The 23372-nt window shown below is 45.8% G+C and overlaps 1 protein-coding gene across 10 annotated transcripts in view; it reads left to right on the forward strand.

The window, feature by feature from the left end:
- OSBPL9 (oxysterol binding protein like 9) overlaps nucleotides 1-23372 on the forward strand; it is a 98806-nt gene that overhangs the window by 8876 nt on the left and 66558 nt on the right. For 6 of the 10 annotated variants that reach the window (XR_015049135.1, XR_015049137.1, XR_015049139.1 and 3 more), the window contains exons 2-3: nucleotides 16626-16676; nucleotides 22245-22323. Coding sequence is in view for 3 of the 10 variants with exons in the window: in XM_085845529.1 (XP_085701655.1) it covers nucleotides 16626-16676; nucleotides 22245-22323 (130 nt within the window). In the remaining 7 variants the exon portion in view is untranslated. Of the gene's footprint in view, nucleotides 1-8857; nucleotides 8984-15418; nucleotides 15538-16625; nucleotides 16677-22244; nucleotides 22324-23372 lie in introns of those variants that run through there. The other 4 variants (XR_015049136.1, XR_015049138.1, XR_015049141.1 and 1 more) reach the window with 4 other exon arrangements.

Genomic DNA, 23372 nt, shown 5'->3' on the forward strand with positions numbered 1-23372 from the left:
AACACAGCAGCTGAGATTTGGGCAAGTGAAGTCACTTCTCAGAGCACTCCGGTTACCATACCAGCTGCGTGACCTTTATAGCATTGCTTTTCTCTCTGTACTTCTTTAACAGGCACAATAATTCCTACATCCTTGGTGGACTGGCTGTGGAAAGCTTGGCCCATGTCTTTCACGAACCAGCTTACCAGGCCTGGCATTCATCTCAGGTTATGGAAGGAATTTGTAATTTGTTCAGGGTGCTGGTGATAGCTCTCCGACTCTTCATGATATATATATATATATATATATATATATATATATATATATATATATATATATATATATATATATATATATATATATATATATATATATATATATATATATATATATATATATATATATACACACAAACACAGTGGAAACCCTCATGTGGACCAACGGGTAAGAGGACCACCTCTCATCCGGGCCACTTTTTCTCCAGTCCCTTCAGAAATTCCTATCTATTTAGTACATTGACTGATCGGCTCAGGGAACCACCCCTGGTTCGGGCCACAGACCACCATATTACCAGTCCCTTGAAGCAGATTTGAACTCTCAAGCGGACCAGTGCCAATTAGGTGCGGACATTGTTCCCTTGAGTAATCCGAGCATATACAAAGCTCTTTGGCTGGGCAAGCGTGACTAATTGCAAACAAACCGTTCCAAAAAGACATTCTCCAGATGATCAGAAGATTGTGAAATTAAATCGGAAACAATTACTCTTTACCCAATGAAATCGCAGGAATTTGGATCAGAATTTCAGTCACCAATAGGAAACCCGCCTCTGCTGCCTCGGCTCCTTAAGTTCCATGCTCCATGCTCAGATTGCCACAGATTTCCATTCGCTTCTTTCCATGACTGCCATGGCTCAAAAAACTCCCAACAAAAAGTTGACGCTGGATGAGATGGTCAAGATCATACATAGTGACAAAATCAAGTCTCAGCGTAACTTTGCAGTTGAGTACGGTGTCAGCAAGTCACAGGTTCAGCGCATCTTGAAGAGAAAAGCCGAAATCATGACAGCATACGAAGAAAATGTGCCAATCAGAAAGAAAATATCTCAAAGTTCAAGAAAATCAAAAGATTGACGAAATGACGTGGTCGTGGTTCAGTCTCGTTCGAGCATTGAATGGTGCTGTCAGCGGTTGTTGTTGTTGTTTGTCTTTCGGCTGCTCCCGTTAGTGGTCGCCACAGCGGATCATCCGTTATGATCCGCATACTGATTTGGCACAGGTTTTACGCCGGATGCCCTTCCTGATGCAACCCTGGTCGCCTCTTATGACACGGATAAGGATTGGGTTTCGCCATGATTCTGGGCTGCCCTACACCCTCTCATAGCGCGGCCCAGCGCAGAGCTCCTGTCCTCAAGCGATCCTCCAGCCCAAGCCTCCGAGTAGCCGGATTACAGGTGCACGCCACTATGCCCGGTAATTGTGCTGTCAGCGGTCCGATGATAAAAGAGCACGCCATGGAGTTCACACAGTCGCTTGAAGTTCCCGAGGTAGATTTCACGGCATCCAACGGTTGGCTTTCCCGATTCAAAGCATGCCACAGCATGAACTCTGCCAGAATTCCTGGGGAATCGGCCTCTCCCTCAAGAAGCAGTCGACAACTGGACCAAGCGCGTCCCGACGATAATCGCACGATACGACCCCAAAGACATCTTCAATCTCTACGAGAGTGGGACGTTTTACCGCGCGATGCCAGACAGAACGCTCAGTGTTAAAGGGACGGAGTGCAAAGGCGCAAAGCAATCGAAGGGACGGTTGACTGCTGCTTTCCTCGTCAACATGGTCGGTGAATTCCAAAAAACACTTATCATTGGGAAATCTGCCACACCTGGTTTTCACAATCTCGACGAGCATAATTTCGTTCGGTGTGGTTTCGGTGACAATGCGGTTGAGGGTGCCGACGAAGACGATATCCCACTCGCCGATCTGCACAAAAGAATGCATGAAAATTATGGTTTGATGACGGACATGGTTGATGAGTACATTAACTGCGACTCAGATGTTCCAAAAATGCGAGAACAATGAAATGAATCAAGTCCATGATGACGTGGTGGCTGAGTTTATCACTGACAACGGTGACACTGATAACGACGACATTGACGACGACACCGTGCAGGAGCCGATTACCACGCGAGAAGTAATGGAATGTATGGCGAAAACAAGGCAGTATCTTCTGTCCAAGAATCTCGGACATTTACTGGACACCGTCGACAAACAACAGAATGGTATCGCTGAATCTGCAGCGTCATCCGTGAGGCAGTACACCCTGGACTTTTTTTTTTCTTCTTCTTCTTTTTTCTCAACATTGCACAATAATAATAATCAAAATTGCTGTTTCCGTGAATAATCCAAAAGACTTTCTGTGAATAATCAAAATTACTGTTCCTGTCTGTCTTTCTGTGAATAAAGTACAGTACGTGAATGTGAAATCCTGTACAAACAGTTGTTCCACTTAAGTTGTTCAATTTCGGAATTAAATGTATTAAGGAAGTTGTACATCTTTACCTGAAGACCTACCCAAATGGTGAAACCGGCTAAGGGGACCACCCTTCAAGCAGACCACTTTTGGCCAAGTCCCTTGGTTTGGTCCAAATGAGGGGTTCCAATATATATATATATATATATATATATATATATATATATATATATATATGTGTATATGTATATATATATATGTGTATATGTATATATGTATATGTGTATATATATATATGTGTATATGTATATATATATATATGTGTATATGTATATATATATATATGTGTATATGTATATATATATATGTGTATATGTATATATATATATGTGTATATATATATATATATATATATATATATATATATATATATGTATATATATATATATATTTATATATATATATATATATATATATATATGTATATATATATATATTTTGTGACGTCCACGGGACTTGAACAGTCCCGCCAACGTAGAATGAGCCGAAACGATGGAGGCGGTTTATTTATTTATAACCCAAAGATGGCGGTTCTAATCGCTCTACCGCAAACGGGACGAGGAAGGTGGCACGAGTCGCTTTTCACTGAGTTGATAACGTTTATTCCTCTAACCAAAAATAACAAGACTCGGCAAGAAGAGGGATCCGGGGCGATTCGACGGGATGGTGTGGGATCGGGCGTGGGGAAAACGCAGACAATTCCAAGGAAAAGACAAATCTCAAACCCTCTAAGGCGCCAGGTACACACACACACACACACACACACACACACACACACACACACACACACACACACACACACACACACACACACACACACACACACACACACACACACACACACACACACACACACACACACACACACAACGCAGCTATTCCTGGTAGTCAAGCTGGACCGTGGCGTGGACACAACAGTCCTTGGATTGGCGTTGGACGAGCGGGCCTTGCTCTCGTCAGGGGGGCAGGAGAAACCGTGGTGCTGTTGACCTCCTGGTCTTGGCCCAAGTCCGTTCACAGCCGCCAGGGAACCAGCTCCGGCGCCAAACCGCGAGCAGGAGAGGGAGGCAGGTCCGCCCGCCGTTCGACCCCGTACTCCGAGCCAGCAGAACCCCAGAGCCAACCAAGGTGAGGCACGAGGCTCAGCAAGGCTATAAGACACGAAGAAACCAGGGCCGAATCAGTGCAACAACAAGCACGCTCCCAGCACAACAACCTCCACCCCAAAAAACGGTCTTTCTGTCCCGATCTTCTTCTTTTTCGACCCCGAACAGAACCTTTTTTATGCTCCCGTCCTCGTCACTTCCAATCGAGCCGTTTATTGGCCCTCCGCCGTCGCCTTCCGCCAATCGTGATCACGGGGCGGAGCCATCCGCAGCACTGTCCTGTGACGTCACGGCAAGCCTCCAGAGAATACTAAAAGGGGTTTACGCAGACACACTTACCCTATCCCGTGTCCCTATCTAATTACGTGACAATTATCATTTCCCCCTTGAAGAAATGGACATTTACTAGACAACTTATCACCACTGAATTGCTACTTATTACATTGAGATCCTAGTACACTCGAACAGCATGGCATACCTAATTAAACATCCTAATTACCCTTTGAATGCATACCCCCCCCCTCAAACGTAACAATATGTTGTGGATTTCCGGCGTGCGGGCGACCGCCTTTAGCTAATTGCGGCTGCGCGCCCACTGACTGTTGCAATCCAGTCGCAGCTTTTGGATGAATGCTGAAATCCAGCTACGGGTGTGTTTTTAACCACACCACAACCTTGTCAATGCTCTGCCCGCACGCTACAGGGTCGATCGCCGAATTGTCGGTTTACCTAATTATTCATGCGGACAGACTACCGAGAGGTTGTACCTCAACGGGACCTGCTCGGAAATGAGCCGCTTTAAGCAGCTCTTTCCGTCTGCGATTGCCAAGCAGTTTATTATCGCCAAGCCCCGTTGGACCCAATTATCTTATCGGCTATTAATAACCAGCTGTTTATTCCGAACGCAATTATGGCAGTTCAATGGAGGAAAGGACACAACGAGCAGGTGAATATTCAAACAATGCGGACATTTATTTGTACATGCACATATGCAAGCAAGGCAATGAATGGGGGTAGGGGACAAGACACGAGCAAAAAGACCGACAGCCGTTGTCTATTATCATTTACATGCACTTATAACAATTCTATACTTGAGGGACAAAGTGCCACAAACTTCCATGCAAAAACCCCAGAAAAGAAAAGGGAGAACTGGGGCCATAGGCCTTTAATGTTCCTCGGAGCTTGGAAGACCGAAGGAGCTCCGCGAGGCCGTGCAGGTGAGCTTGTCGCCCTGGAGACGACTCGATGGGTCTTTCGGTCGGTGACCCTCCGTATGTCTCGTCAACCCGGCAGCTGGTGTAACAGCGGCTTGGTTGGTCCAGGCCTAGTTGTGCGGCCTGGTTGATCGGGCCTGGCCGACGACGCTTCAGAGGAGCGAACGGGCCTCGCTCTTTTGGAGTTGATGCTCTTTTAAGAGCCCGCTCACTCCTCAGCGTCGCTCGGACCGTTATGTCGCTGGCTGGCGACTTCTCTCCGGCTGGCGACTTCGCTGCAGCCTCCACCGACCAACAACTCTGCACTGCAGGCTCGACCCGACTGGACTCCAGGCTCCGAACTCCAACGACCGAGCTCCACTCAACAACAGAGCTCCACTCAACCACTACTGATGTCGGCGTTTCAGCCCGGCCTTTTATCGGGTTTGGGGTGGTGTTTGGTCTTTCACCTTTGACCCTTCACCCCCCCGCTGGCTCCTCCCCTTTTGTCATTCTGATCCGACCTTGCCGTCAAACGTGGACGTGGTAGGAATCACCGTCTTTCGCTCCAATGAGGAAGTGGTCGTGTTTGTCAGCGGAGATGTTCGTTTGTGGATGCCGTTGCTGGCGAAAAGATGGCGGCGCCGTGGAGATGATGGTGAGGAGACGTTGTTTGTTTGAAATGGTTGTTGTTGGTGAAAAGATGGCGTTGTTTGTGGAGATGATTGTGAGGAGATGTTGTTCGTTTTAAAATAAAGATAGCAAAAGAATAAGGGCTAACTCAAAGATGCACAGCCCGGTACACAAATAATCTCCGTTGGACATTGGTGGGGAAATCTAACCTGGAACACACACTTACCGACATAACTGATCTTCGGGAAACCTGAATGGTGATCTGTGAATATCCACAACCGAAACTGTGTGTGTGTGTGTGTGTGTGTGTGTGTGTGTGTGTGTGTGTGTGTGTGTGTGTGTGTGTGTGTGTGTGTGTGTGTGTGTGTGTGTGTGTGTGTGTGTATTGTTGCGAATTCGCGCTCGCCGGCGTGCGAGCGGCCACGTAACTCGAATCGCGGCACGTCGCCCACCGGACGGACAATTCTGTCGTGACCTTCTCGGACTAACGCCGGGAGCTAGTCACGGGTGGGCCTTTCGGCCTCACCACGATCGTGCCAATCGGCCCCCCGCGTGGGATAGGGTTGTTCGCCAAACTCGACCTACCTAAGTACCCACGCGGAGGGTAGACCGGGTGATCGCACCTCGCCGCAGGTCGACTCCGGACACGGGCCACTTAAGCGACCCGTTCCGTACTATCGGGATAACCGAGCAGTGTTATCGTCGGCCTCGACGGTTCCGATTAATTATCGGGCGTATTAAGCCCACTACCAACCCTTAACGTGAAGGAAGATGGAGATTCAATGAAAGAAAAGACGAAGCGAAACGGGAAAACAGTTCAACATGATGCACATTTATTCCGCGGCACATAGAGAGCACACATATACAATTAAACAGAATGCACATATATCAAATGCTACAAAAGAAACACAACAATGCAGATCTACAACCGACTACGCATACACACGGCAACACTTACACAGTTTTACTTCACCAGACTGGCGCCACACACACATGTTTACACAGAAACAAAAGAAAAGGGCCACCCTCAAAGACAAGGGGGCAGACGGGGCCTGTGGGCCTATATTTGCGCGGGACCTGAAAGAGCGGTCAGGTCCGCGAGACCAGGTGGATCCTACCCGTGTCTTTGTGATGAGCCTCAAATGTGGCGGTGCGGCGGTGCCCCGACTTCGTGCTCCTTCGCGGGTTTCGTTGGCACTGCTTGGAGTGGGGTGGGAACGGGGCCCCATTTTCGCACTATCTCAGCACAGGGGGGAAAAAGGGGGGGGGGGGAATTGTTGATGCTCTGGGGAAAGAGGATAGTTGGCTTGCTTGGGTCCCGCGCCGAGCGATTCCACCGTGAGCTCGTCGCCGACCGCCGTCTTCCTTGCCTCGGACCCGAGCAACTCTGTCTCTTCCCCCATTCTCCTCAGCTGACTGCAGCAAACCACCTGTACGCCCTCGCCTCCCGACTCCACTCCCCGCTCCTCCAAGGCCGACTCTGCACTCAAACCGACTCGACCGCACTCCAAGCTCCAGGCTTCCCCTCTCTGCAGCTCCCCGACAGACTCCGAACCCCGACAGACTCCGAACCCCGACAGACTCCGAACCCCGACAGACTCCGAACCCCGACAGACTCCGAACCCCGACAGACTCCGAACCCCGACAGACTCCGAACCCCGACAGACTCCGAACCCCGACAGACTCCGAACCCCGACAGACTCCGAACCCCGACAGACTCCGAACCCCGACAGACTCCGAACCCCGACAGACTCCGAACCCCGACAGACTCCGAACCCCGACAGACTCCGAACCCCGACAGACTCCGAACCCCGACAGACTCCGAACCCCGACAGACTCCGAACCCCGACAGACTCCGAACCCCGACAGACTCCGAACCCCGACAGACTCCGAACCCCGACAGACTCCGAACCCCGACAGACTCCGAACCCCGACAGACTCCGAACCCCGACAGACTCCGAACCCCGACAGACTCCGAACCCCGACAGACTCCGAACCCCGACAGACTCCGAACCCCGACAGACTCCGAACCCCGACAGACTCCGAACCCCGACAGACTCCGAACCCCGACAGACTCCGAACCCCGACAGACTCCGAACCCCGACAGACTCCGAACCCCGACAGACTCCGAACCCCGACAGACTCCGAACCCCGACAGACTCCGAACCCCGACAGACTCCGAACCCCGACAGACACCGAAGCCCGACAGACTCGAACCCCGACAGACTCCGAACCCCGACAGACTCCGAACCCCGACAGACTCCGAACCCCGACAGACTCCGGGAACCCCGACAGACTCCGAACCCCGACAGACTCCGAACCCCGACAGACTCCGAACCCCGACAGACTCCGAACCCCGACAGACTCCGGGAACCCCGACAGACTCCGAACCCCGACAGACTCCGAACCCCGACAGACTCCGGAACCCCGACAGACTCCGAACCCCGACAGACTCCGAACCCCGACAGACTCCGAACCCCGACAGACTCCGAACCCCGACAGACTCCGAACCCCGACAGACTCCGAAACCCAACAGACTCCGAACCCCGACAGACTCCGAACCCCGACAGACTGTGAACCCCGACAGACTGCGAACCCCGACAGACTCCGAACCCCGACAGACTCCGAACCCCGACAGACTCCGAACCCCGACAGACTGCGAACCCCGACAGACTCCGAATCCTGACAGACTCCGGACCCCGACAGACTCCGAACCCCGACAGACTCCCGACCCCCACAGACCCCGAACCCCGACCGACTCCGGACCCCGACAGACTCGAACCCCGACAGACTCCGAACCCCGACAGACTCCGAACCCCGACAGACTCCGAACCCCGACAGACTCCGAACCCCGACAGACTCCGAACCCCGACAGACTCCGAACCCCGACAGACTCCGAACCCCGACAGACTCCGAACCCCGACAGACTCCGAACCCCGACAGACTCCGAACCCCGACAGACTCCGAACCCCGACAGACTCCGAACCCCGACAGACTCCGAACCCCGACAGACTCCGAACCCCGACAGACTCCGAACCCCGACAGACTCCGAACCCCGACAGACTCCGAACCCCGACAGACTCCTCAAATTCGCCCCGCGCTCGGCGCTTTATAGGCCGGCAGGAGAACCCATATGCAAATTTCTGGATCAGAACGAGCTCGGGGGTGGAGCCACGCTCGCCCATTGGACGGAGAAAAAGGGGCGCGAGTCTCCCCTGATCCTAGAATTTGCATATCGCGATTCTCCACCGACGCGCCTGGAGGTGGGGCCAAACCGCCCCGCGCTTGCTGATTAGACGGATCAGAAGTGGGCGTGTAGCATTCCTGATCCGAATTCTCCTCGGGAAGGCTGCATTTTGCACTCGCGGCTTGGCGCGCGTCCCGTACGAGCCCAGGACAGCCTGACGCTCGGTGCTCCCAGGTGGTGTGGGAATGGCGGTCGAAGGAGAGGTGAAGGTGGTGGAGGGTTTATGGTGGTGGTTTATGGCCATGGTGCCGTTTGGAATGGCGGTGATGCGATGTTTGCGGGAGCGAGTTGTGAAGGTAAAGATTGTGGCTGTTGGCATTGTTGTTGTTTGGAAGCGGCGTTGTGGTTGGTGGTTGTTGTGTGATGGCGGTTGAGACGTGGTTGGTTCAAAATAAAGATAGAACAGAAAAACGACTATCTCAAAGGGTCGCAGCCCGCATGAATGACATTTATTCCCTCTAAACAACGGGTTTGGGGCTAACTACACATGTACTTACAGAGATATCTCACCTACGGGACCTGAATGGTGGTTTGCGAATTTCCTCAACCGCAACACTATATACATTTTATATGTGTGTACATGAAAGTTTCAATTTTGAACACTAATTTAAAACTCAGGGAATTGTCAATACTTTTGAAGGATTTTTGAGAAACACCTGGAATTGATGCCAATGTATGTTCCCTTCGCTGTTGAACGTCTCACGAATGCATCACTTGTCCAGAAATAATCGCCTGCAATTCGTACAGATAAATTGCCTTATGCGACTCGCTCGAGACTTGGGTTTTATTGTCAGGTCATACACAAATAGCTCAACTTGTAATCTCGTGTACTGTCTGGCATTCATCATCATTCTCAGTGGTGAAGTTGGTTTTTCCAAAATATTTGTGTTGTGATACAGAGCTGAGTTGCATCGGGATGCAGGGAACCTCGAACATCAAAACCCGGGGTTCTGAGAACCTGTTTGTAAAAGCGGGCAAGGGGAAGGTGTGGGGAGGAGGCAGGGGTTCAATTTGAAAAACGTCTTCTCCTGCACCTGCAATTACCTTGAGCCGATCTGACATTATTCGTTGGACGGAGGTTGTTTTCACCCGTCTGTTTGTCTGTGAGCAGAATATCTCAGAGTTGTGGACATATTTGAATGAAATTTGGTGGACAGGTTTGGGGTGTGATGACAAATTGATTCGATTTTGGAAGATACGGATACAAGAAGATTTTTTTTTTTTTTTTGTCACCATTGAAAGATTCGGCCACAAACGATGCAAAGCATGATGTCTCGAAGTTGTGTTCGGATTTGGATGAAACTCGGTGGATGAGTTTGTCAGGCGTCAAGATCAATAACCTGATTTCATTTTGGTTCAGATCTATCCTATCGGTGGGATACAAAACATAAGCTGTTCAACCTGGTGGAGGTATGCGCTCTCCTGAGTGTTCTAGTTTTGTATGTACTCGATACTTTCTTGGCAAACTGATTTGATGATTTCCTGAAATATGGCCTCTTGGTCTCATAAAAATTCAAAGTCCCCCCCCCCTTTCTACTACTCTTGTTGTCAACTTGTTTTGGTGCTCAGTGTGAAAAGCGTGCGTCAACAAATGCGCAATGGCACAAAAAAAGAAAAAGCAAACATTGCGTCACTTCTGTTGTGCATCACACATGCATAAAGGCTACATTAAAACCATTCACCTGAGTGCTAAATAAGTGCTGCAATCTACACAATATTGCTTTTCTTGCTTTGTTGGCCTTGTGAATAATGTTTGACACGTCCACTTTTGAGCAATCCATAGTCTGAAGTCGATGCTTGACCAGACTATGAACTGTCGAACTGGATTTCCGCAGGCAGAGCGTTGCATCAAAAAGTGTTTCTTCCCTCGGATAGGGCGCCAGCCAGACCCAATGGTGTTTTTCAGTCTGTGATTATCGCTGGCACCCTGGGCAAATCTCTCCCTTGTGTGCAGTTGCACTGCATCGGCAGCACATACATGCTTCAAGGATGACGCAACGAGTGGGTTGAATTCTTATTTGGATCCCAGTCCAATTCGATGAAGAATAACCACTCCTTTCACATCTTCAGATTTATCGGGCTGTCGGGGCAGTTCTCCATCTGCATTTTGGTTCACGAAAAAAATAAGTGACCACTTTATTCGTTATTGTTGTGTGTGTCTGTCTCTGTCTGTCTGTCTGTTTCTCCCGAGCATTGTTCCGTGGGTTTTTATCCGATCCTGATAAAATTTTGGTGGGAGGTTTATATCATGATCTAGTTGTGTTTTCCTGAGAATGGGCGTGGTGCACCCATTATGGGCAGAGCCACGCCCCAAAAAAACGTGTTTTTAGGGGGTAGTCAACTTCAATTTGCATCTTCTCCTTGGGGGTTTGTCGAATCTGACGGGTTTTGGCATTGGGTTAGCCCAATGGCACCTGCATAGCCCCATGGAGCTCGATTTTTTTTTTTTTTTTTTTTTTCATTTTCGTCACAAGGTCACGAACTCAGAAAATTGCAAATTTTGACATAAAAAATTATCTTCTCCGAGGGGTTTGTCGAATCTGGCTCGGGTTTCGGTATTTGGTGAGCCCAATGGCACCTGCATAGCCCCACGGAGTTATATTTTTCATTTTCGTCCCAAGGTCAAGGTCACAAGGTCACAAACTTAGAAAATTGTGAATTGTGTTTTTTGGGGGTAGCCAATTTCAATTTGCATCTTCTCCAAGGCGGTTTGTCGAATCTGGCAGGGGTTTCGGTATTTGGTTAGCCCAATGGCACCTGCATAGCCCCACATGGAGCTCTAATTTTTTTTTCATTTTCATCCCAAGGTCAAGGTCACAAAGTCATGAACTTAGAAAATTACGAATTTTGTCATAAAAATCCGTCTTCTCTGAGGGGTTTGTCGAATCTGGCAGGGGTTTTTTGGTATTTGGTTAGCCCAATGGCACCTGCATTGCTCCACGGAGCTCGATTTTTCATTTTCGTCACATGGTCACGAACTTAGAAAATTTCGAATTTTGACATAAAAATCATACGACCACCCAAACTTTGAGAGCTTGGATGACAATATTTTTTTATGCATAACTTGAGGTCATTCCCCACCTAAAGTCTTGAAACCATTTTGCTCTATCTCGAACACCTTGCCTGTGGCGCCCCCTTTCAAGTTTGTTTTTACGCTGATTTCATCAAAGTATGGATAATCCGAGGAGTGCGAAATGCCATAAAGCCTATAAGACGTTATATTGTTCCTGGAATGTTCCAGAGGAAGTTTTGCACCAAATGTCATAATCCTTGACCTTTAAAGTTCACAAAGGTCAAATTTTCAAAGTTGTGGGAATCGAACCGGGTTTTCGACCTTCGACGAACGAACTCCAAAAAGCTATAGCACATATCCTGTTTCCTTATTTTAATGTCCACAACATTGTTTTGTGACCTTTTAAGGTTATGCAAAGGTTAAATTTTGAAAGTTGTTGAACGAAACCGGGTTTTCGACATTTTGCAGCGAATTTTGCAGCGAACCTGTCACTCGTACCACATCATGTTGATCATTTTTATAACTTGGTCAAACATTATCACATTGTCTCATCCTTGACTACTTAAACAATCTACATTGTCAAATACCGCTCGTGAACCATCGTCTTCAGACTTGTCCATTTTTAGGGCATCTCTACCGAGATGACCTAATAAAGCCGGACCAAATGTCCGTACGTCCGTCAATTTTTCTTTCCGATCTTGATGAAACTTAGTATGTGGGTAGAGGTCGATGGGTGTTGCACAACGAAATAACTTTTGTCTGGGTTCAAGGTCAGGGTCAAGGTCACGAGGTCACATAAGTTATAAAAATCGCCATTTTCAAAACCTATCTCGTCTGCCATTCTACAAGATATTCAACAACTGTTTCTTGATTATGATGGTAAAAAAATATTTTATTGTATCTAACCGGACAGATTTTTGAATTTCCGTCCCGTTTGGCCGCCACGTAACCTGAAAGATGGTCAAAAACACCTCCCGTACAAAGAAAACTTTTTACTTCCGATCTTGATGAAATTTGGTATGTGGGTGGAGGTCGACGAGTGATACCCAACGACATATTTTCCCGGATTCGAGGTCAGGGTCAAGGTCACGAAAGTTGTGAAAGTCGCCATTTTCAAAACCTATCTAGTCTGTCATTTTAGGAGATATCTGGCAACGGTTCATCGATTATGATAGTAAAAATCATTATTGAGATGACCGTCACCCCCACACAGGGGTAATTTTTTACATTTGTTTTCCATTTCCATTTTTCCATTTTTGTTTTTAAAACTTTTTTTTTTTTTCTTGCAGTTTTCCATTTCCATTTGAATGGAAGCCACTCTGACACAGGATACTCAAATGGCTTATTCTTCCCAGTAAGCTGGTACTCAATTTGCTCACCTCAGAAGGATGACTGGCTGAGTCAACCCGCCTGGTGGTATTTTAACGGCATAACAGGAGCTCAAACTTTGGACCCCAAGATCTTAAGCCAGCCACTTTAAGTATTAAGCCAAAACCAGATGTCTGTCCAATTGAGTATTCGCAAATATTTTGACAGATGTTTGCATCAGAGAAACAAAAGCTATGTGCCATTATTTCAACAATATACACTACATGGCCAAAAGTATGCGGACACCTCTTCTAATTGGTAGATTCGGCTATTTCAGCCCCACCTATTGCTGACAGATGTATAAAATAAAGCACACAGTCATGCAATCTCTGTAGACAAACATTGTCAGTTGAATGGGCCATACTGAAGACCACAGTGACTTGCAACGTGGCAACGTGATAGGATGCCACTTTTCCAACAAGTCAGTTTATCAAATTTCTGCCCTGCTCGAGCTGCCCCGGTCAACTTAAAATGCTGTCATTGTGAAGTGGAAACATCGCTGGAGCAACAGCAACTCAGCCGTAAAGTGGTGGGCCACACGAGAACAGAATGGGACCGTTGAGTGCTGAAGCACGTAGCACGGAAATCATCTGTCATCCGCAAGGAACCTATCCCACTCTTTCCCACTGGAACAATGCCCGACATTGGTGGCATTTTCAGGAACGTATCTCCCATGAATGTTGGGGTCTTACTGTATTTACATATTTTTTATTATTTTTATTTTTTACAGTATCTAAGGCTCATAGTGGAGCTGCCCCACACACCTCTCACACACGGACGTACATAGGAATACATGAGACAAACAGCCACTGAGTTTGGAGGAAGTGCCATTGGGGCACTCTGTGTACCAACAACGACACAACAATGGTGCCGCCTTTCTCACCGTGCTCAGCAGGGCATTTCCTGAGAAGGAATTTTCTCCTCCCCATGGATGCCCACCTATGGGGAATCTCTGTGCTCTTATCCTTTTAAATGCTGAACGTCAAGCAAGGAAGCAGCACGTACCATTTTAAAGTTTTTCATATGATTTGGGCAGTGCTTTGAACCACTGACCTGCCAGACTCGGAGCAAACACTAACCATTACACCATTGAACAATTTGTTTCCTTATGGATCAGAGCAGAAAAGTACAAAATGTCTATAGCTGCAGTGTTTCCTCGAGCTTTGGACACAAGCTACACCCAACGGAACAGAAGCTTGCGTTAGCTTTCAATGTGGGATTCTTTAGGACGTGCATACAGCCGATGCAGCGCAGCATTCTTGATCATCTCGTTCATAAATAACCTCTCCTCTTTCTTTCAGATGTTTTTGACAGGGAATCGTCAACACATTGTGCAGCCATTCTTCTGCAAGTTTGACCAGACTTGATCTTTAGTTTGACCGGAAATTTAATAATTATTTGGTGTTCCCTCCTGTGCTTGTCTCACTTTTCACCATCTTTAATTTTTTTTCTTTCCTTCAACATGAGCTAAAGCAAGAAGCATGATTGTGGGTAATGGTTTCTACCTCTATTTTTCGATATTGCTCACTCTGCAATCTCAGTCCTAAAACCCTCCCTGGCGACTCCAGGGTGTGCGCATTCTTCTGGTAACCCCCTCCTGATTAAACTTCCAAAGTCCAGGCTGACTGCACACCTCAACTCTTTGATTCCTTGCTTCTCCAGTCTGGGGAACAACCTTCCAGAGGTTGTTCTGTTTCACTCTTCCCTCCAGGGCTTCAAGGAAGCAGGGCGTCATCTATTGTCATCCCCAATTTCTTCCGATGACTTTTATTACCCCCTTGAACATTTCCTAACCCAAACATTCCAGTTGATCTTCCATGAGCCTCGCTTCTGCAAAGAAAAGAAAAGAAATTGCTTGCCATCTGACTCATCTATATTCATTACCCTGCCTCGTCAACAAAATTTCATGTTTCATTTGAAGCCCCCTTCCATATGGATGAAGTCAAGCAAGTATAATGTGCAGGGGGGTTATGGGTATAATGCTGATGGGTCAAACAGCCTTTATACATCTGTCACCGAAGGTGGATGGAGGTTTCCTTTTCACCCCTATCTCTGTTTGTTTGTTTGTCTATTTGTTTGTTTGTCTGTTTGTTTGTTTTTTGTCTGTGAGTAGAATATCTTGAAATGTTGATGGATTGGGACAAAATTTGGTGGACAGATTGGGTGTGTGACAAGGATGAAATGATTAGATTTTGGTGAAGATTCAAATCCGGATACTAGCATTTTTCAAGTGATTCTTCACCATTGACAGATGGGGCCGAAAACGATACGTAGCATGAAAGTTCAAAAAGCTGTTTGTGAACGAGTTATGACAAAACTTGGTGGATGAGTTTTCCTTTTTTTTTTTCTTAGGTGAGCAAAGCAGCTCAGTAGGTGACGAGAACAAGCCAATTCCATTTTGGTTGAGGTACAAATCCAGATCCAGCCTATCAGTGGGATAAAAAACGTAAACTGTTCAGTCTGCCAGAGGTATGCGCTCTACCGAGTGTCACTCTTGTTCTCCTTTTGTGTTTCCTTGAAGTAAACGTACCTTTTTGTTGTTCTCCTTTGAAAATATACTTGAGAGAAATTAAGGATTTTAAACCTGAAGCATCTCTTGAGGTGGTAAAAGACCACGGCAGAAGTTGAGTATTTTTTTGGGGGGTGGGAATATATTTCACCTGAGCCAAGAATCTAAAGGTGCATTGTTTGTCGGGTTGGTTGCTGGATGTGGGATAGGATGTTTGTTGTTGTTGTTGTTTTTTTTTTTTAACATCTGGAAAGTATCTCGGCAGTTGACCCAAACTTGAGTTTGCCCCCTTCCCCCACTAATTAGCAGTGATTAATCCTCCACATTTATGTTGCATGCCTCTATTGAGTCTTCAGATGAAGTGTTGCGAGATCCTAATCCATTACTTAGTTAATGCCGTGTCGAGCTGTGAGGTCTGAAGTAACCAATTGCCTTACTTGAAGTCTTCAGATCCCTGACACTTTCATTCGATTTTCTTGCTGCACACTTTCTGTACGGTATTGTATGTATTCCTTCTTTCTCCTCGTCTTTTCTTCATAAAGGGTCAGGTCCAATGGTGCCAATCTTCTGCCCTGCCTCGACTGAGATGCTCTTCTACTTACCCCCGCCCTGTCCTCAGCCAACACTCTCCACGCTCCACTCTCTAACCACCCCCACCTCATTGATATCCCTCTTCACACAATCTTCCTATTTCAATCTCGGTCGACCTCATTTCATCCTACCTTACTCCCTCAACCTGTCTACTCTCTTTGCCATTCCCTCTTCCCCCATCTACAACAAGTGTCCAGCCCATCTCGGCCGTCTTTCTAGCAATCTCCCCGTCAAGCTCATCTTCACACCAATCTTCTCCCTCATTTAATCCATCCTCCTCCTATTCACCCTATTCACTCCCGCAATCCTCCTGACCCAGTTGTTCTCACAGACCTGCAACCTCTGTTGTTGTCTGTCAGTGCCAGTCTCGTATATTGAATGTAATGTTTTTTTTGTTTGATTGAGTAAATTACTTGTCTGTTTTGCATTCAACGATTATTATTCTCTTTGCCTGCAGACCAAGGAGAAAATGATGCGTGGTTCCCGCCGAGGCTGCGTCAGATTGAGTGTGAGTTGAACAATATATTTTGCTGTTTTTATTTATTTCATCTTTTTTCCTCGTTTTTTAATAATCATTTCACAAGCCATGATCCTGTGTGTTGGAGGAAACTCATTTCTGATTTCAGGGTAAGTTAGTCGGTTGTTTAGAAATGATAGAATCAATTTGGGAAGAATGCTTATTATTATAATTTTTTGTTGTTGTTTTTGAAATTTGTCTTCGACGACCTCACAATACATGTAAACTTTAGTATTTACCAATAAGGTGCAGGTTGCATGAAAATGATTGAATAAATTATCCTCATTTTACCTGCTCTACCTCCTTCCTGGATATCAAAATATCCACACATGTTTCTACTCTACTGTTGGTTTTCCAAAGAACACGCATTATGCTTCACTCTGTATGTCCCTTACTTTTTTCCAAAATACTTGGATAATGAGATTCTTATCCACAAAAAAGTGATTTCATGACTAGTATAGTGGGGATACTGTTGGTGAGGCAGTTTAACGAGTTGAGTTCCGCTTGCTAAAGGCCCTGTCACACCTTGATGTTTTAGCCAGCTTATGCCGATTTTTGAAAAATTTGTCAAATGCTGGCGCATGTCCAATACGTTATGTTTAAGTTTTGGAAACATTGAGAGCACGCTGAAAAACACTGCCCATACGTCGTATTACGCTGGCTTTCATCGTTGTACTTTGCGGTTGTCCTCAAATTTTAGCATGCTTGAAATTTTACGACTTATTCCAGTGTATGACTCGCATGTTCCGCTACGCTGGCCATAAGTTTTAGGTACGTTATGCGATCGTTGACACACGTCGACACACGTTACTTGTAAGTTACTCATAAGTCGAAACACGTCGAGGTAATGTTTAGCCTCAGTGTTCCAGACTCCCTGGTTTTTTTTTTTTTTGTTTGTTTCTTTTTCTTCTTCTTCGGTATAACGGTGATGTTGACACTTCGATTTCTAATGCGGTTATAATATAATATAATTAATAGGCTGCCACTCAACGATTTAAATCATAACCGCACTAGAAATCGCAGTGTCAACATCACTATCATGCCGAAGGAGAAAAAAAAATCCATGGAGTCTGGAACACTGACGGGTTCCTCCTGTGTGAACCACATTTTTATATACCAATTCCCCTAAACGCTGCCAATACGCCATTATATGGTAGTTGTAAATTAGAAACACGTTCATTTCGTTCTTTGGTCATCCAGAAGACGTCAATCAAATACGTCTACATACGTCAATGTGCGTTGGAAATACATAAGGAATTGGTTCAAACCACGTTACTCATGAGTTAGAAATAATTTTCGGGTACGCGAGACATTAGCTCGACGTGTCTCGACTTATGAGTAGCTTGCAAGTAACTTTTGTCAACGTGTGCCAACGATCACATATCGTGCGTACAACTTATTCCCATCGCATGCGGAACGTGTGAGGCATACGGCAAGTACGTCGTAAAATTTTTAACACGTTTAAAATTACAAGACGTACTTTAGCGTTCTATTCACGTAGACCAAACTTACCCATACCGTATTCGGCATGCGCCAGCGTTTTAGACACATTTTTCAGAGGTCGGCATACGCTGGCAAGATCGCCAAGATGTGACTGCGATGTTGACACTTCCATTTCTCCGGCGGTTATGATTTGAATCATTGTGCGCAAGCCTTTTAATAGGCTACGCCACGTGATCGTCGGTGATACGTGCAGCGCGCTATGCATAAGTTAGACTATCGTTGGGCATAGGTTGTGAACGCCGACAACAGGCTAAGCATTCGTTGGTATAAGTTATCTATAAGGCAACGAAACGTTTTGTGTCTGTTACTAATATGTTATGCATACGACCAACTCGTTATGAATACGTCCGAATCTTTAAAAAAAACATCAAAAGTTTGACGTAAGCCAGCGTTTTACATACATTTTAATACGTTGCCATTGCTGGCTAAAATGTCAAGGTGTGACGGCCTTCAGGTCCGGCCAAGGCTGAGGTGAGAGGGCAGAGGCAGATAAGGTTTTGGGGGGGGGGGGACATTGAAACAAAAAACGGATCACTGAATTGTTTGCGGCGTGAGAGCAACCATCCTGCTTCGGTCTCAACATTGGAGATTCCAATCATGTTGTGTTCTATATTCCACTGAATTGAGGAGACAGATGTGATGCTACAATGTCAGCTCATAAGGGAAAGCAGTATTCCATTGAGATAGAGACCAAGTTGTTGTTGGCTGTACGTAAGTCTTGACAGATTTGAATGTCTTCCAATGATTGCTGACCATGGAAACAGGTCTGTGGGCTCTTCTTTATTTTTTTTGATCCTTCCTGCGTGATAAGTTCAAACAGATTTGCCAGGATTGTAGGACGTGTTCCATTTATCAGAGCAGCTTCTAATCAATTCCAAATTAGCAATGTGTGTGATCAGGGTACTGTACAACAAAATGTGGAGGAGTCTGCAAAAAGGAAGATTGGGTTTTCAAGAGCATTAGAGATGCTGGTTATGTTGAGTACTAAGCATGGGCCCAAAACACACTGCTTTAGGTCATTCTTGCCTCCACTGAGAGAAAAGAGGATCCTATTGGTAGCAACATGTTGATTCATGCCACTACGCCCAATGCTGGGCATAGTGGTGTGCACCTGCAATCTGGCTACTTGGAGGCTGGAGTTGAAGGATCGCTGCCCTGTGATGTGCCGCACTCATAGATGGTACAAAGCAGCCCGGCTGATATTGCGGCACCCAACCCTGATTGTCAGGTCAGTTCAGGCCAGATCAGATCTGTGACTTGCTACGGGTATCGTGTAAAACCCGTACTAACCTGTTCATTGTCCAGTATCGACGACTAAACCAGCTCCCCCCACCATGTACCCCTTGTGTGGAGCGTGTATGGACATTGACACCCAGCAGGATTAAATGCAAAACCTGCCAAAGGGCAGAAGAGCTCTTTGTGAGCCAACAGCCATCCATATCTGGTGCCAACTGCATCTGGATGTCCTCCTGCATTTGGTTTCCTTCCCTAGGAGGTTGGTGACAAGATTTGCACTCCGGCCACCACAAAACACTTCACTCTGCAAAACAGTGTGTGTCGGGGTGGTGCTGAGGTGTCGTCCACGAGGCGGTGGTCTCCTCGGATTAACCTGAGGTGATCCTTTCGAGTGGGTGCCTGGAATGTCCTATCCCAAAGAGAAGGGGATGGACCAGGCATCTGCCTGGGGGATGGCCAGATGGAGGCCGTGGTATACATGCAGAATGTGGACGCAGCGACGCATCCTCAAGAACAATCCGTGCAAATGCTGATTCATATCAGTGTGTTACCCTTTGAAATATTGTCACATTTCTGTACAGTATATCCTTTCCTTGTTCTTGCTTTCTTTCTTTATTTATTTCTCTGTTCTGCCCCCTCATATGCTGCCCCCTCTTACACACAGCACCCACCTTTCAAATTAGTTTTTTTTTTATGGGATTTTATGGAAAATGGTTTCTGCACAACACAATTTCGCTGAACACATTACTTTTCAGGAACGCATGTACCACGTTAAGCAAGGAATTGCCATATTATTTCCACTCTTCATCATCCTCGCCATGTCTTTATTTAGTTATTTTCTCCGAACCTTGCAGTGACCAATGTGGGACTTTTGAAATGACTTGATCCGCCCAAGAATGCTCGGTGCTCATGTGCAGAAACTCAGAAACAGCAGTGTTCTGAGCATGGTCATGTGTACCTTGCATGTGAGATGAGGATTGTTACCGAAAATTGCTCTCAAAGCTTGTAAAAGTACCTGAGGGAAAGAGCTGTGCCTCTGCACAATGAAAGACTTGGATAACTATCAGGTCACCGACGGAGCAGCTGCCCCTACTGCAAACGCCAGACCATGTGGGCCGGTGCAAGCCCCGAATGGATGGACATGTGCTACACAAACCCCCGACGGATCGCCACCAGTGAATGAAATTTGAACTTTGTGGGAGTCCCTCCTGTGAACATGGCAGGCTTGATTTATTTAATGAACGTCTGCAATTGGAAAGATGATGCTGTGCATCATTACAAAATTATGGTAAACAACTCTTCGCCAAAACCTCTTCGTGACATGAAAATGCACAAGTCTTGTGCCAGCTATATTTATGTGGGAGCAAATGTGCAAGATGGACTTCCCAGAGGAAGACTCCCCATCTAGTTTGGATGATTTTGAACACCGATGGGAAGGACATATTATATCTGAGGCTCGTGAATGTACAGGAAAAGTTAAAAATGATATTTACTGTTAACATGTTGGGAGGGGGGAGGATGTGTGGGAGCTGTAAGGGCTGTTATAAATGTTGTTGATTTTTGTTGTTGCCTTGGTTCCAGGCCGCAAGATAAAATGTACAAGATTTTTGCATCTATTGTTAAAAGGTGTGCTTGTGCGTGCGTTTTGTATAATCCAATTTGCCCGTTCGCTGGTATGAAAAGGAAATTATAGGAACTCGACATCTCTATCTCATCCACGGATATAACTCATATTTCCATTCCAGAACGAACAGTTATGGTTAACCATTTTGAAATTACCACTCTTTCATTTAAATGCTTAAAATTGTGTTGAAAAGACTACAGGGAGTCGTCGACTTGCGACCGCGATCGGTTCCGACCGATCGGTCGTAAGTCGATTTGGTCGTAAGTCGGCCAACCTTTATTTTTACCTTTATTTTTAGTGTACAGGCCTATGTACTGTATAGGCCTATGCAAAAATTACCATATGTATATTATACTGTATAATGATATAATAATCATCTGTAAGTCATATTTTATTAACATTTTCTTTGTTCAAGTCAAACACTGCACCACCACAGTACAATTGGTTTAATACTGTATTTGCAAAAACGTACAAAAAATACAAAACATGTTATTGGTCACTCGTGCTTGGCTGTGGATCGTTGATGTTGTCAGCTGGGGCAGCGCTCGGGGTAGCCAGAGTTGTTTTTTTTTTTGTCAACATGGTGAGCTTTGTCTGAATGGTTTGTTTCTTTTTCTCCTCGTAAATTTCGTAAACTGTTTGATCACCTGCATTTTCGTGGAGAGATCAATGGCCTTTCTTTCCTTCTTGGCAGGTTGAGGAGTAGACAAAGATAATTTCCTCTTGGTAGACATCTTGGGGATGACATCTTGAGTCCACGCGAACACGCTAGCAATGGCGGGCGCTGGGGCGGAAACTGAGCAGTCTGAGTGGGCGGAGACTCGGAGCATTCTGGTCGTAAAGTGGTCGTGGTCGTGGTCGTGGTTGTAGTCGTAAGTCGCATAGGTAGTAAGTCGACGACTACCTGTATTTGAATTGCAGATTCTGTGCTAGTAACGGCAAGTAAAAGTGACCAGCGAGCAGAACCGAGTCCTGTAAACGCAGCGCGCACACTCGAAAGGCCTCGTTAGCATTCATATGTCATTTTGAAAGTCCTGGATTTGCCCGCCTCCCCTCCACTCCCCAACCCACCTCCCCCCCCCCCAATCCCTTCCATCAGGTAAGTGATTAACGAGCATAAAATTGCCATGTTGGTATTGTCAAATTATTCACATTAATTGTGTATATTTTAAGGGACAGTGTTCTGTCCTTTGCAGGGTGCTGTCATTGGCATTGATGATGAAGATGACAGCACTTTTACCATAACCGTTGATCAAAAGACATTTCACTTCCAAGGTAATAGCGTTTCCTTATGTTTTTTTTGAGTGTATATATATATATGTATATATATATATATATATATATATATATATATATATATATATATATATATATATATATATATATATAAATTTTTTTATTGCTTTGAAAAGTATTACTTTATGTAATTTCGTGCTCCTTCCTTGTCATTCTCAATGATTCCTGCTGCCATGGAATAATAAATGTTACTGTTGGAGCCACTGCGTTAAGCTTCCAATCCCACTTTTTCTTCCTCCTCCTTCTTCAATCCTCAAGGGCTTTTAAAACTGGCATATTTGTGATTAAACGGATAATAATTATTGTTCCAAGTTAATCGATCATTAGCTTTCCAACAGTACCAATTGTATCCTTCACCAGCAAGAACCTTTTTGAATGAAGTGTGACACATGGACGATGATTGGATGTTTCTCATTTTAGTGATGGATGTAGTAACTTCTCGTTTGTAAAATGCTTTTGCATTCTGGATTTTCTGCTTAAGCATTGTGGCCTGAGTGAAATGAGGTTTGCATTAAAGGTAAAAAAAATATCTGCAATTGTAAATAGGAACACCTTTACTTACATTTTGTGGAAAGAACAATGAAATATCATGCATATTTTACACAGAGAAGTTCAGCAACATTTGACACGTCAATGACATGAGGATAGATATCTTCATCATATCAAAGATAGAAACGTGGGAAGCGGCAGCATCGGTCCACTGCCTGGTACCATATTCTATTACACCTCAGGTTAAGGCCTTGTACACCATTATAAGCTGAAGACTGCAGAGGAAGAACTTGATCCAGCAGATAATGCCAAAACAGTGACTGTCTTTGGAGGCCAACTTGGAGATGTGATATGCCAAAGATAGGCTGTTTGCCTATTGTGAGGCCCAGGAGCTCCTGGAGGCTGATTCCAGACCGATCTTGAGATCTATCAGTCAGACCTTGTAGAAGGCCAAAGTAAGAGTGTTTCTTGCAGTGCAAAATGTTCAGAGAGATGATCAGTTACTGATTGGCTTGTCTGGAATTGGAATTCCAGATAAG

This window comes from Eptatretus burgeri, chromosome 11 (assembly GCF_056783735.1).
Source record: "Eptatretus burgeri isolate ZD-2024b chromosome 11, Ebu_testis_v1, whole genome shotgun sequence".
NCBI classification, from domain to species: Eukaryota; Metazoa; Chordata; class Myxini; order Myxiniformes; family Myxinidae; genus Eptatretus; species Eptatretus burgeri.